The 13,994-nt window shown below is 36.2% G+C and overlaps 1 protein-coding gene across 1 annotated transcript in view; it reads left to right on the top strand.

Annotated features, from left to right (window-relative positions):
* Window positions 1-2,096, top strand: part of fnbp1a (formin binding protein 1a) — a 31,880-nt gene extending 29,784 nt beyond the window's left edge. Inside the window, exon 18 of the mRNA XM_048209324.1 lies at window positions 1,308-2,096. Coding sequence (XP_048065281.1) covers window positions 1,308-1,315 — 8 coding nt within the window. The 3' untranslated portion in view covers window positions 1,316-2,096. The remainder of the gene's footprint in view (window positions 1-1,307) is intronic.
* Window positions 2,097-13,994: the final 11,898 nt, after the last annotated feature.

Below are 13,994 nucleotides of genomic sequence, written 5' to 3'. Positions count from 1 at the left end.
TCTGACCCGACGCACACCGGTCACGAATTAGAAGTATAAAATGACCGTTTTTAAAGAGAAATGTTGGAGGATTTTGATATAAGTGAAGAGGAGCTTGAGTTTGTTGCCCAGCCCTATTTGTTTAAACCAGTGGTCTCAGACTCAATTCCTGGAGGGCCACAGCTCTGCAGAGTTTAGCTCCAACTCACACCTGCTTGGAAGTTTCTAGTAATCCTGAAGACCTTGATTAACTGGATCAGGTGACCCTCCAGGAATTGAGTTTGAGACCACTGGTTTAAATAGTGAGAGGCGTCTAAGCTTATGCTAATCCAACATCCTGCGTCATACATCTCGTCAGGGGTTACTCATTTGGCGCAAGTCGATTTTCGCAGTCGTCTGCCAGAAGCTAGCTATTTGAATTTGAAAGTTTGAAATATGGATATTTTTCTCACAAAAACCCATCGCTTTGCTTCAGAAGGCCTTTCTTAAATCCCTGGAGCTGTATGGATTAATTTTATTATGGATGGATGCAATTTTTTTGGCCCCAAGGATATTATTAAATAGGATATTATTAAGGATATTATTAAATATATCTCTGATTATGTTCGTCTGAAAGAAGATAGTCATATAGACCCGGAGAGTAAATCATGGGATAATTTTCATTTTTGGTTGAACTATCACTTTAAATGCATATCATTAAGTGTGAAGAGCGCAAGTAATTAATGCATGTATCTTTGAGACTTTTGCTAGCTTTGCATTTACTGCTGTACAAAAAAGATCAGCTTTAGAAGTAAAAAATATACAGACGAACCCATAGTTAACACGTTGCCTTTCAGTGTAGTGAGCGTTGAAGCAATAATTCAAAAGATGCATGTTATTCGTACAGAACGTGAAGTTTCCAGAAGGTCATCGCAGTGCGTATTAGGAATATTTACAGCAGGAATACCGCTCTGTGTGCATGCTATAAACCAGACAGGCTATTTATTGCTGCTTAACGGATTCATAATTTGTCCATAGCTTTATCAGCAGCTGTTAAATACGCTTAATAGTGTCGCAAGCTAAATATATGAACAGTTTTGTATCGTTTTATACCGTCTCTGTCTTTAATTCACATATCGTAGTGGAGCTGTACTCTGAAGTTGAGCTTCTGTGGTTTACTGAACGTTTTTAACCCATCATTTCATTGCTGTCTGTGAATCAACGATTGTACAGGAATATCATAGTTCAATTCTTATGCAACATCTCTAACATGTCTTGTGTGATGTTTTTTTTTTTGTTTTTTTATTTGTTTCTTTTTTTGCTTTTTGTTTCTGTTCCTTTCTTTGCAGATCCCTAAAAGTGTTTGGCTGGCACAGGAGTGGCAGGGCAAGCGTCCTTGCGTGAAACGTCCTCCTCTTGTAACTGTAGTCAGAGATGTGGGACAATGTGGGACTAACTGAAAGGATATTCCATTTTTAACGCAACCACTTTCACTGAACCCTCTCGTCTGCCATAATAATGCAAACCGATCTTTTTCATGACTAGCGTGCTGATTATTTGCTAAAGCTTGCTTCTCGTATGGACCTAGAATATTTAGCCTTGTGCCGTAGCTGCTTGCCGTCAGAGCAGAGCCTTTAGGTTTGTTTGCAGAGGCACAGAGTAAGTGCCGTGTACATGTCTTGTTATTGCCTGGCTTGCTTCAGAGCCGAGAGGAGCTTTCTCATGAAGACATTAGACTTAATGAATATTTGTCAGTGCAGACTGTTCAGTTGTGTGAAAACTATAAAAATGTGGGGGATAAATGGGACTCATTTTTTTTACATTATAGGCATAGCATTGTTTTTTTGTTTTTGTTTTTTTCTTCGGTTATTACAGTGTTTGCAAGGCGGCACTGTATTTATATCCTTTTTTCTTCTTCTGCCACAATTTTGAGCAGTTAATTAAGTTGAAATTATAAGAAATTTAAGATTAAGACCCCTTTTCTTTCATATGATGTTGATGACTGTGATGACTATTGAAATCAAAAGGTTTGGGGTCAGTAAGAATATATAATTTTTTTTTCAAAGAAATAAATATTTCTGTATTTCGCAAGCATTCTTTAAATTAATCAAAAGTGACAGTAAAGACATAATGTAAAAAATGATTTCTATTTCAAATAAATGCTGTTCTTTTGAAAAAAATTACAATTTCAACATTGATAATAAGAAATATTTCTTGAGCAGCAAATCAGCCTATTAGAATGATTTCTGAAGGATCATGTGACATTGTTTTTTGTTGTTTTTTTGGTCAAATAATGCAGTCTTGGTGAGCATAAGAGATTTATTTCAAAAACATCTTACTGACCCCAAACTTTAGGGGTCTTTAAACCGACTTGTGATAGAATGTTTTTTCAAATTTAAAGGGGTCATGACATGGATTTTTTTTATTATTATTTGAATATGTTATTTAAGGTTTACTTATATTGATAAAGTTTTTTTGCACAGAAAACAAATATATATGCAAAAAAAATACTATTTTCAACCTTCATTCTGATTCTGTCTGAAATGAAATTTTGCTATACGCTCATATCCAATGTAAGCAAATGTCAGCCGTTAAGTGACTGAATGCCAGTGGGCGGGGCAAAATACTTGATTTAAAATGAGGAGGACGTTTTAAGCTATGAAACTTGCAAGATGTTTTAATAGTACAGACTTCTTATATGTCAAAACATCAAGGTTTGATTTCTCATGTCATGACCCCTTTAACAGACAGTGAATGTCATTGTAATATATGCATACTGAATTGTTTCTTTTCTAGCTGTATTATTATCAATCTCTCTCTGTTTGTAACTTCAAGCTATCATTTTAGCTTAACACTGTTGTTTTGCTGCCTTGCAAGCACTGGTGTTTCCATCAGGAAATGCGAATATGGTTGTTATTATTATTACTATTATTATTATTATTATAATGAATGCATAATCATCCCCTACATTTTGTGTGAGGTGCTGTTGTAGATGAATAGTTCTCTATGGCAGGTGAAGTGGTAAGCATCTTTTCTGGTTCTTTACTCTTTCCTCCCAGAGAAGAAAGAAGTGTCACCTCACTCACTCACTCACTCATTCACACTTTCTTCCTGCGATGTGTGCACACACACGCCACAGCTGCTCCCTTCTTTCTCTCACTCTCTTTTTCACCTCCTCTTCTGTTTCTCTCACTGTTGCTGTCTCAAACTCTCTCTGTTTCGCCTCCTCTTTGTCTTTGTTCTTTTCATATTTTTCTGCATCTGTAGCCCTGTTTTGATGGGCTATAGTCTGGTCAGGTAAATTAGTGTTTCACAGATTTTTTTTAATTCCGTCCGAATCAAACACTTCTATAATAAAGAGCAAATTACCTATGTTTATCGGCTAACTTGGGAAGTCTAATTTCATCTGGTCTGCAATTTACGGTATATTATTGTTTCACAACTACTCCAACCAAAGGCCCGTTCACACCAAGAACAATAGCTATAAAGATAACTATAACAATAACTACATTGGAGTCCACACCAACAATATCTTTTTGTTTAATTTAAGCGTGCTGCAGTTTTGTCATCTGCCGCTTTAAATGCTCTGAATGTGATTCCAACGATATTGTTCCTCTGTCTCCATTATTATCGTTATGGTTGTGGTGTGGACTCTGCTATTATTTTATATTTTGAACGATTTTTAGAACTATATAGTTATATAGTTATCGTCCTTGGTGTGAACAGGCCTTAAGGCTAAGTGTCTCATTGCACTGCCTGGTAGACCTTTATTAATACGTTTCTAGGTAAATGGTTAGTTAGCCGATTCAAGATAGTTGATACTAATCGTGGAGTAAGAAAAAAATCACAAATACTGACTTAAAAAAAAGAAGCCACTCATACTCTGAAAAAAATGTAGGATTTATTGTGAAACTATTAACTCAGAAATTGCTAGTAAACTTCACAAATAATTACAAAGAAATGGCAAGTAACAGAATTAAATGTGTCATTTTCAAATAGAAAGACTGAGGGGGTGTTTATTTGACACCATTTTCAACAAAAAACAGAAAATTTGGACACGACAATGGCATTTTGGCGGCCTGAAAATGGGTTTCAAAATGCACGTTTTGGAAAATGATACCATTATCGTCTGTGTAAACTACAAAACCGCAAGATTGTGAAAGCAGTGATGTCATGCACATGCTTAATACGTATTCAGTCTATAGGGTTTCTTTACAAAGTGACCTCACCAACTACTGGCCTGATATTTCACTGTTTTACAGTAACACAACGGTGTTTGTTTTGACAACATTGTGTTTTTGAAAAGTTTCACGTACAGACAACAAAAGAAAACCTTTTCCATTTTTAGTACATCGTTTTCATGTAAACACACCCTAAAATGTATTTTCTTGTTAAACGTACTCCAATAATCTTTGTTTTATTTCGAAAAAACTGGTGAAACTTTGCAAAAACACAATGTTGTCAAAACAAACACCATTCACACGGATCTCTGAAAACAGTGAAATATCAGGCCAGTAGTTACTGGCCTGATATTTCACTGGCCTGATATTTCACTGTTTTCAGAGATCTGTGTGAACGGTGTTTGTTTTGACAACATTGTGTTTTTGAAAAGTTTCACGTACAGACAACAAAAGAAAACCTTTTCCATTTTTAGTACATCGTTTTCATGTAAACACACTCTAAAAAAGTATTTTCTTGTTAAACGTACTCCAATAATCTTTGTTTTATTTCGAAAAAAATTGGTCTGAAACGCTGGCGACACAGGCAAATATATAAAAAAGTCTCACTGTTCTATATTGGAATGTCACTCAGCCAATCAGATTAGAGGACTGGAACTTTTACATAAATAATTGGGTTCCATCTGAATCAGTACATGAAATCCCAGATGTCCTCTATTAATAATTTTAACTTTAATTGGCATTAAGAAAAGTGATCAGCCTTTTTTTTTTTCTCTTCTTCTGCTCTTTTCCTTCCATCTCTCTCTCTCTCTCTCTCTCTCTCTCTCTCTCTCTCTGTCAGCGCAGTGGATGTGGCTGTGTATGGTGTAGCTGTAGTGGTGCAGTCCAGTAGATGTTGATGGTGGTCCTCAGCTGGTGCTGTGTTTCGACGCATGCATGCTTGCCCTGTCTCTGTGTGTGTGCCAGTCTTAGGGGGTCCAAGTCTCCATAAAGTTCAAGCCTTCGACTTATGATGGTTGAACTTAAGCTTTTTGAATTGTGTTTGTGCCTGTTTTTTTTCTTCTCTACTTTATCTTGAGTGTTTTATTTCTTTTGGAAAAGATATGCATGGTCTTGTCTCTACACATCCCCCTAAGTTATTCTTTTGAATTGTTTACACCGTTTTAGATTCTTTTTTGAGTCTCTCTGAATGATTGATATCCAGGGTCCAAGATTAACAGTCACCGAGAGCCACGTGCATGTAAAAACAGGCTTTGGTGAGTAAATGTTATTTGTTAGTTGGAAACTACGAAGAATAACAAATGGTTAACTCGATAAAACTTGCTGGTTTTATCTGATAAAAGTGAATCAAATGTGATTCAAAGACATTTAAAATATGTAACACCATTAATAAGATTTCTAGTGTTATATTTCTTGCACCAAAACAAAATCACAACGGGTCTTTGTTCTTTTACACAACGGCCTGCACTTTCTTCTGGCGATATAAAACGGAAGAAAAAAGCTTAATAATACCATTGTCGTAGGAACCAAACTGTGTTTTGAATAAAATACTTCAAAATATTTCTGGCTGGTTTTTGTTAATTTTGGACCCTGTCAATATCATTCTGATTTCATTTTTGATGTTAAACGCAAGTATTTACCTCATTCAGAATAGATTTGGGCTGCTCTTCAATAATAGGTTCTGAACATGACGAATACTGTCATATCCATTCATGAAGAAACACTACTGCAGTGCTGAAATGTCTGTGTTTTTCTGTATATTGTGCTTTTGAACTTGCTGGATCCCTTCCTTCGAAGACCTCATAAACATAAAACTGCCAAATAAAGTGTGAAAGGCTTGTGACTTTTTTGCAAATGCTAACCAGTATAGTAGACAATGAGTTGAGTTTTATTTCAGTTATCAAATCATTCATATTGTAAAAGTCAAAATTGTATGTCTGTCGAACTGGGCAGTTTTTATGTAGAAGTTTAACAAATTAAAGGTCATTTTAAAATGTTTCTATTTGTCCTGTTTATCATCTAACTAAATGATTGTGTAATGTTGTGTAGATCAGCTGGCTTTAGTTCTAAACCTTGATTTTACATCCAGTATTGTTTTTTGTAACAAAGTGAATTAAAGGCACAATATGTAGTTTTTCACCACTAGAGGTCGCTTATTTAAAACAAAGGCGTAGCTTGATGACGCCTTGATTTCACGGAATCATGGGAGGTGTCTTCATTTGTACAGCCGGTGGAAAAGTTGCTCACCTGTCTAAGAAAACACATAATATATGAAAGCGTCTTTGGTGTTTCCGTGGTTTCTACAAAATAAAACCGGAAATCAAAGGTAACGCGGGTATGATGTCATTGATAGGTGATGCACGGACAGAGTCCGTGTCCTGGTTAAAATTGCTTATTTCTCTGGATTTAAACATTCTTGGAAACATTTGGGATAATGTAAGTTGACAAAATATTTAACACTGTTCTTCGGTTTTTGGATATTTTAATCCAAAAATCGTACATATTGTGCCTTTAATGTGGTCTTGCGTCAATTACTGCATGTCATTCAAATTATTTATGTCCCTAATTTAGCTAAATTATACTTACTGTATGATAGCAGAGTTTGATTCAACCTCATATATATACACTACCGTTCAAAAGTTTGGGATCAGTAAGATTTTTAATGTCTTTAAAAGAAGTTTCGCCTGCTCACCAAGGCTGCATTCATTTAATTAAAAATACAGTAGAATCAGTAATATTGTGAAATATTATTACAATTTAAAACAGCTGTTTTCTATGTCAATATACAGTTGTGTAATTTATTTCTGTGATCAAAGCTGAATTTTCAGCATCATTACTCCAGTCTTCTCCAGTGTCACATGATCCTTCAGAAATCATTCTAATATGATTTGCTGCTCAAGAAACATTTATTGTGTACAGATGTACAAAATATCTGTGTACAATATTTTTTTCCAGGATTCTTTGATGAATAGAAAGTTCAAAAGAACAGCATTTATTTGAAATATAATCTTTTGTTACATTTTAAATGTCTTTACTGTCACTTTTGATCGATTTAATGCATCCTTGCTGAAAAAAATGATTAATTTCTTTAAATTCTTCTCAAAAAAATTAAAATAAAAATTCTTACTGACCCCAAACTTTTGAACGGTAGTGTATAATGTTATATAATGTTACAAAAGCTTTGTATTTCAGATAAATGCTGTTCTTTTGAACTTTCTATTCATCAAGGAATCCTGAAAAAAAAAAAAGTATACAACTGTTTTTAACATTGATAATAATAATAAATGTTTATTGAGCAGCAAATCAGCATATTAAAATGATTTCTGAAGGACCATGTGACACTGAAGACTGGAGAAATGATGCTGAAAATTCAGCTTTTCCAACACAGAAATAAATTACATTTTATATTATATTCAAATAGAAAACAGTTATTTTAAATTGTAATAATATTTCACAATATTACTGTTTTTACTGTATTTTTAATTAAATAAATGCAATCTTGGTCGATCACAATAATCCAGGAACATGTCTCACTTGGCAAAATCACAGTGACTGATATATATATATATATATATATATATATATATATATATATATATATATATATATATATATATGAGATGGAAAAACTTAAACCTAACGAATATGAAAAATGTTGACTTGACTAAAATGACGAACTAAAATTGAAATTAAAGCTAAAAAGAAATATACAGTACAGTCCAAAAGTTTGGAACCACTAAGATTTTTAATGTTTTTAAAAGAAGTTTCGTCTGCTCACCAAGGCTACATTTATTTAATTAAAAATACAGTAAAAACAGTAATATTGTGAAATATTATTACAATTTAAAATAACTGTTTTCTATTTGAATATATTTCACAAAGTAATTTATTCCTGTGATGGCAAAGCTGAATTTTCAGCATCATTACTCCAGTCTTCAGTGTCACATGATCCTTCAGAAATCATTCTAATATGCTGATCTGCTGCTCAAGAAACATTTAATGTGTACAATTGTACAAAATATTTGTGTACAATATTTTTTTTCAGGATTATTTGATGAATAGAAAGTTCAAAAGAACAGTGTTTATTTGAAATCTAATCTTTTGTAACATTATAAATGTCTTTACTGCCACTTTTGATTGATTTAATGCATCCTTGCTGAATAAAAGTATTCATTTCTTTAATTTCTTTTCAAAAAAATAAAAATAAAAATAAAAATTCTTACTGACCCCAAACTTTTGAACGGTAGTGTATAATGCTACAGAAGCTTTGTATTTCAGATAAATGCTGTTCTTTTGAACTTTCTATTCATCAAGGAATCCTGAAAAAAAAAGTACACAACTGTTTTCAACATTGAAAATAATCATAAATGTTTATTGAGCAGCAAATCAGCATATTAGAATGATTTCTGAAGGATCATGTGACACTGAAGACTGGAGTAATGATGCTGAAAATTCAGCTTTGCATCACAGGAATAAATTACTTTGTCAAATATATTTAAATAGTACACAGTTATTTTAAATTGTAATAATATTTCACAATATTACTGTTTTTTACTGTGTTTTTAATTAAATAAATGTAGCCTTGGTGAGCAGACGAAACGTCTTTTAAAAACATTACAAATCTTAGTGGTTCCAAACTTTTGGACTGTACTGTATATGATCCAGGAACATGTGTCACTTGGCAAAATCATAGTGACCTCTATATATATATATATATATATATATATATATATATATATATATATATATATATATATATATATATATATGAGAAGGAAAAACTTAAACCTAACGAATATGAAAAATGTTGACGACTAAAATTGAAATTAAAGCTAAAAAGAAATATATATAAAAAAAACTAAAATGCCAAAGGCACATAAAATTACTAAAACTTAAAATTAAAATGAAAAAGTATGAAAATAAAAGTCAATTTGAATATTAATAAATACTATAATAGTATATAAATAGTACTTAATAACACTAGAATTAGAATTATTTTTAGCCTGCTGTCTGCAATCCTTTTAGAATAGACCTGCCATCCATATGTGACCACCAGGGGTCATCAGATCCCAAATCAAGCGCCCCTTCAGCCTGACAGTACTACAGTACAAGTGCTTGTTTTGCTGAAGTCCAAGTTCATGAAAAATGCTACAACAAAAGCATGACGAATGGGTGCCACAATACGATCAAGAGTTACTCAAGTATGAGCAAGAACAGAGATGTTGTGACACAAACAGAATGCTTTTTTTTTTAAAAAGATCTGTTCTGATGGAGTTAGATTATTGCACCAGTGCAAAAGTTCAAAAATAGCACACATGTGCGTCTTTATCCAGTATTGTGACGGTGCTGGGAGTAAACTAAATATGGGTCTAAATTGAGTAATAGAAGTTTAAAAAGTCTCTACTTGTTGAGTTGGTAACATAACGGACATCAATCGCCATTACATAAAATCTCAGGAGCAGCCTCTTCTCAGAAATCTCAAGACACCCTCATGCACCGTGTAACAGGTCATATCCTCGATCATCCGGTGCAGGAACGTGGAGCGCTGAGCTGTGTTTTGCCTGTCTGCTCTAACAGGAACCCAGCGCTTCAGATGAATGGCTTCCTCCTACTCCTAAAGCATACCCGGCGGTCTAGAGCTCAAAGTTGAAGAGGCTTTAGAGGGGAAAAGGGGGTGCAATTGGTTCAGCAGGTGAGGACTGGGAATGCCAGATAAAGAACAGAATTTCTTGCATCACTTCCGCTGTTTGTTCTTCTTTCTATTTCCAAGCGATGGAATTCAGCTTTGCAATTCAGGGGGCGAGGAATTCAAAACAAGTTCATTAAGTTTGAATAGCGTCTTCTTTTTAAAGCTGTGTTTGACCACCCCACCCTAATATCACAAAGGCCTTTCCACAATACACATCCGTCAGCCTCCAAGAACTGACTTCCTGCCTCAAAAGCTTTTTTCATTTTAACATATCTGAAGCAGTCTGTTTCTGAACGAAGTAATAACAGAGGTTTGTACCATGTTTGCTTTTGCGGGATATGTTGTTCACATCTACTGTAAATAGGTGTGTTGGGCAACAGGAAGTGGCACTGCCAAGAGGGCCAGACACAGGCATAGAGTGATTGAGGATAAATATACACCTACTCAGCGCCTCCTGCTGTTGTGGAGGAAAAATAACTATTTTGTAATGGAATGCTTACATTCTGCCCACTTCTTTTTACAAATAGTATATAAAAGTGTTGTTTGGTAAAACTATTTAAATAGTTATTTGTTAATTGAAATAAAGATGAAATAAAATAAATATTACATGAAAAACTTAAAATGAGAAAAGCTGCCTTGGCTGAAATAAGTTAAAAAATACTAAAACAGTCAATTACTAAAATTACTAAAACAATAAACTAAAATTCAAATGAAAACTGAAAATTTAAAATATTCATAAATACTGTAAATAATACTAAAATTATACTGATGTGAAACAGTGTGCATTACTGGACAATAAACATTCCAAACACCAAGGTATAAATTCAATTTATAAGTAAAATAAGATGTGTGACACAACAATATTTGGACATTTCGCTCTACAAAATCAACACCCATATCAAAATCACAAATTTTTTAATTTTGTTGTTTATTTTAAAAAACACAAGTAACTAGATAAGAATGTTTGGGGTGTGAGTGTGTGCAGTTGATGTTGTAGAACAATACGTCCAAGTATGGTCAAGTTGTTTACCACAGACCTTATTTTGAAAACCAAAGTTTTTTCTCAGTTTGACGAACATTTTAAAAATCAATAGAACCTTTTTCTAAGAATCTTTTGTGTGATGGAAAGTTTCCATTCTTTATGGAACCATCAATGCCAATAAAGAACCTTTACTTTTAAGAGTGGCATCTGCAAACCAATGCTTCAGGAGCTTTTCTCAGAATTAACTTTTCTGTGTCATGTTGGATGTTTAATCAGCTGGTGCATGTAAGAAGTCAGCTCTCCGTAGGTTCACAGGCGACCTGTACATTTTCCATGAATTTTCTGACAACTACAAAGTGTTCAAATTCTTTTAGTCTTATTTCTTAACCTATTGCTTTATATTAAAACAAGCTAACAAACTTACTTCTGTGAAATGTTTTGCTTTAAAAATGGTTTGATATTTTGTTATCTAATGCACTGACATCTACTTTAAGTCTAGTTTAAGTGTCCACATACTGTGTGCCTAGTCTGTTAAAAGTTTTGAGGAAAGGGTTTGCATTTCTGAAATAATGTTTGACCATGCCCACGGAAGTGTTTCATAACAGCAATTCTAGAACGACGTGGAATTTACTTTCGATGGAATATAAGGAACACGGCATTGTGCTTGAGGTCTTTAAGTGAAACACTGATTTTCTCCCGCCACTTTGGATTTGGCACCATTTTGTCTTTCTAAAGTCTGTCACTCACTGCTGACGCAGATCCTTTTCCTGAGCGGGTGAGATTTTTATTGTTCGGATGAAGCAGGCCCTGCTATCTTCATCCACCAGCGGCTTCCTGTTTCCTCCAACACTGGAAATGCTGCATTTCTCTCCCCCTCCTCATGCTAACCTTCAGGCATAAATTAAAACATGTTGGCCTCTTGTTTTTCCTTTATTTTCAATAGTTTTCTGTGTTAATATTTTGCAATTTTTTTTATTAAACAGACAGTTATTATGGTCCTGGCTTCTGATTTAGTCGTTTTGTTATTCTGTCAGGGGCTATATAAAATCAGTTTATTTATGCAAGGAAAAGGCGTTTCCATCATGAGAAACGACCCGTGTTGACTGACGCATTTCGCTGACATCTCATCTCTGTATGTTGTGTTGCATAAAATAAAGTGATTTACAGCACTATAAATACTTTATAGACAAAATAAAACATATACAAACTGTTATTTTACCGAAGAAATGCACCAATTCGGCGGCGTTGAGAACTGCTTTCTTCAAAAAGCCTGCGCTTTGTGTAACTCTGAAGCTGGGTTGTTGTTGCGTCAGAGGGTGTATTGTTTCAACTGATTGACCCAGCTATTAGCCCAACGGCTGGGTAACACAAAAACTAAGGTTATTAACCTGAACCCAACATTTGGGTAGAAAAATAACCCAGCGTTTTTTAGTGTAGATAAGTCCTGACATAAAACTGTTGACATACAACAAGGGAAAGTAAAAAAACATGCTGGTTAATGTAGGTTTTGAAGCTGGTATGCTGGTCAAGTGCTGGTTCTATGCTCCTAAAATGGTCCTATGCTGGTCCGTGCTGGTCCTTTGTTGGTCCATGCTAGTCCTATGCTGGTCCTAAACTGGTGCTGGTCCTATGCTGGTCCATGCTGGTCCTATGATGGTCCTATGCTGGTCCTAAGATGGTCCTATGCTGGTCCTATGCTGGTCCTATGCTGGTCCTATGATGGTCCTATGCTGGTCCATGCTGGTCCTATGGTTCTAAGCTGGTGCTGGTCCTAAGATGGTCCTATGCTGGTCCATGCTGGTCCTACGCTGGTGCTGGTCCTAAGATGGTCCTATGCTGGTCCATGCTGGTCCTACGCTGGTCCTAAACTGGTGCTGGTCCTATGCTGATCCTATGCTGGTCCTAAGATGGTCCTATGCTGGTTCTAAGCTGGTGCTGGTTCTATGCTGGTCTTAAGATGGTCCTATGCTGGTCCGTGCTGGTCCTATGCTGGTACTATGTTGGTCCATGCTAGTCCTATGCTGGTCCTAAACTGGTGCTGGTCCTATGCTGATCCTATGCTGGTCCTAAGATGGTGCTGGTCCTATGCTGGTCCTAAAATGGTCCTATGCTGGTTCTAAGCTGGTGCTGGTCCTATGCTGGTCCTTTGCTGGTCCTATGCTGGTCCTATGCTGGTCCTATGCTGGTCCATACTGGTCCTATGCTGGTCCATGCTGGTCCATGCTGGTCCTATGCTGGTTCTAAGCTGGTGCTGGTCCTATGCTGGTCCTAAGATGGTCCTATGCTGGTCCTATGCTGGTTCTAAGCTGGTGCTGGTCCTATGCTGGTCCTAAGATGGTCCTATGCTGGTCCTATGCTGGTCCATGCTGGTCCTATGCTGGTCCATGCTGGTCCTATGCTGGTCCATGCTGGTCCTGTGCTGGTCCTATGCTGGTCCTAAGATGGTCCTATGCTGGTCCATGCTGGTTCTATGCTGGTCCTAAAATGATCCTAAAATGATCCTAAAATGGTCCTATGCTGGTCCTATGATGGTCCTATGCTGGTCCTAAGATGGTCCTATGCTGGTCCTATGCTGGTCCTAAGATGGTTCTAAGCTGGTGCTGGTCCTATGCTGGTCCTTTGCTGGTCCTATGCTGGTTCTAAGCTGGTGCTGGTCCTATGCTGGTCCTTTGCTGGTCCTATGCTGGTCCTATGCTGGTTCTAAGCTGGTGCTGGTCCTAAGATGGTCCTATGCTGGTCCTATGCTGATTCTAAGATGGTGCTGGTCCTATGCTTGTCCTAATATGGTCTTATGCTGGTCCTATGCTTGTCCTAAAATGGTCTTATGCTGGTCCGTGCTGGTCCTATGCTGGTACTATGTTGGTCCATGCTAGTCCTATGCTGGTCCTAAACTGGTGCTGGTCCTATGCTGATCCTATGCTGGTCCTAAGATGGTGCTGGTCCTATGCTGGTCCTAAAATGGTCCTATGCTGGTTCTAAGCTGGTGCTGGTCCTATGCTGGTCCTTTGCTGGTCCTATGCTGGTCCTATGCTGGTCCTATGCTGGTCCATACTGGTCCTATGCTGGTCCATGCTGGTCCATGCTGGTCCTATGCTGGTTCTAAGCTGGTGCTGGTCCTATGCTGGTCCTAAGATGGTCCTATGCTGGTCCTATGCTGGTTCTAAGCTGGTGCTGGTCCTATGCTGGT

This window comes from Megalobrama amblycephala, linkage group LG12, assembly GCF_018812025.1.
Source record: "Megalobrama amblycephala isolate DHTTF-2021 linkage group LG12, ASM1881202v1, whole genome shotgun sequence".
Taxonomy (NCBI): domain Eukaryota; kingdom Metazoa; phylum Chordata; class Actinopteri; order Cypriniformes; family Xenocyprididae; genus Megalobrama; species Megalobrama amblycephala.
Note: the sequence above shows the minus strand (reverse complement) of the source record. Positions and strands in the feature narration are given on the sequence as shown.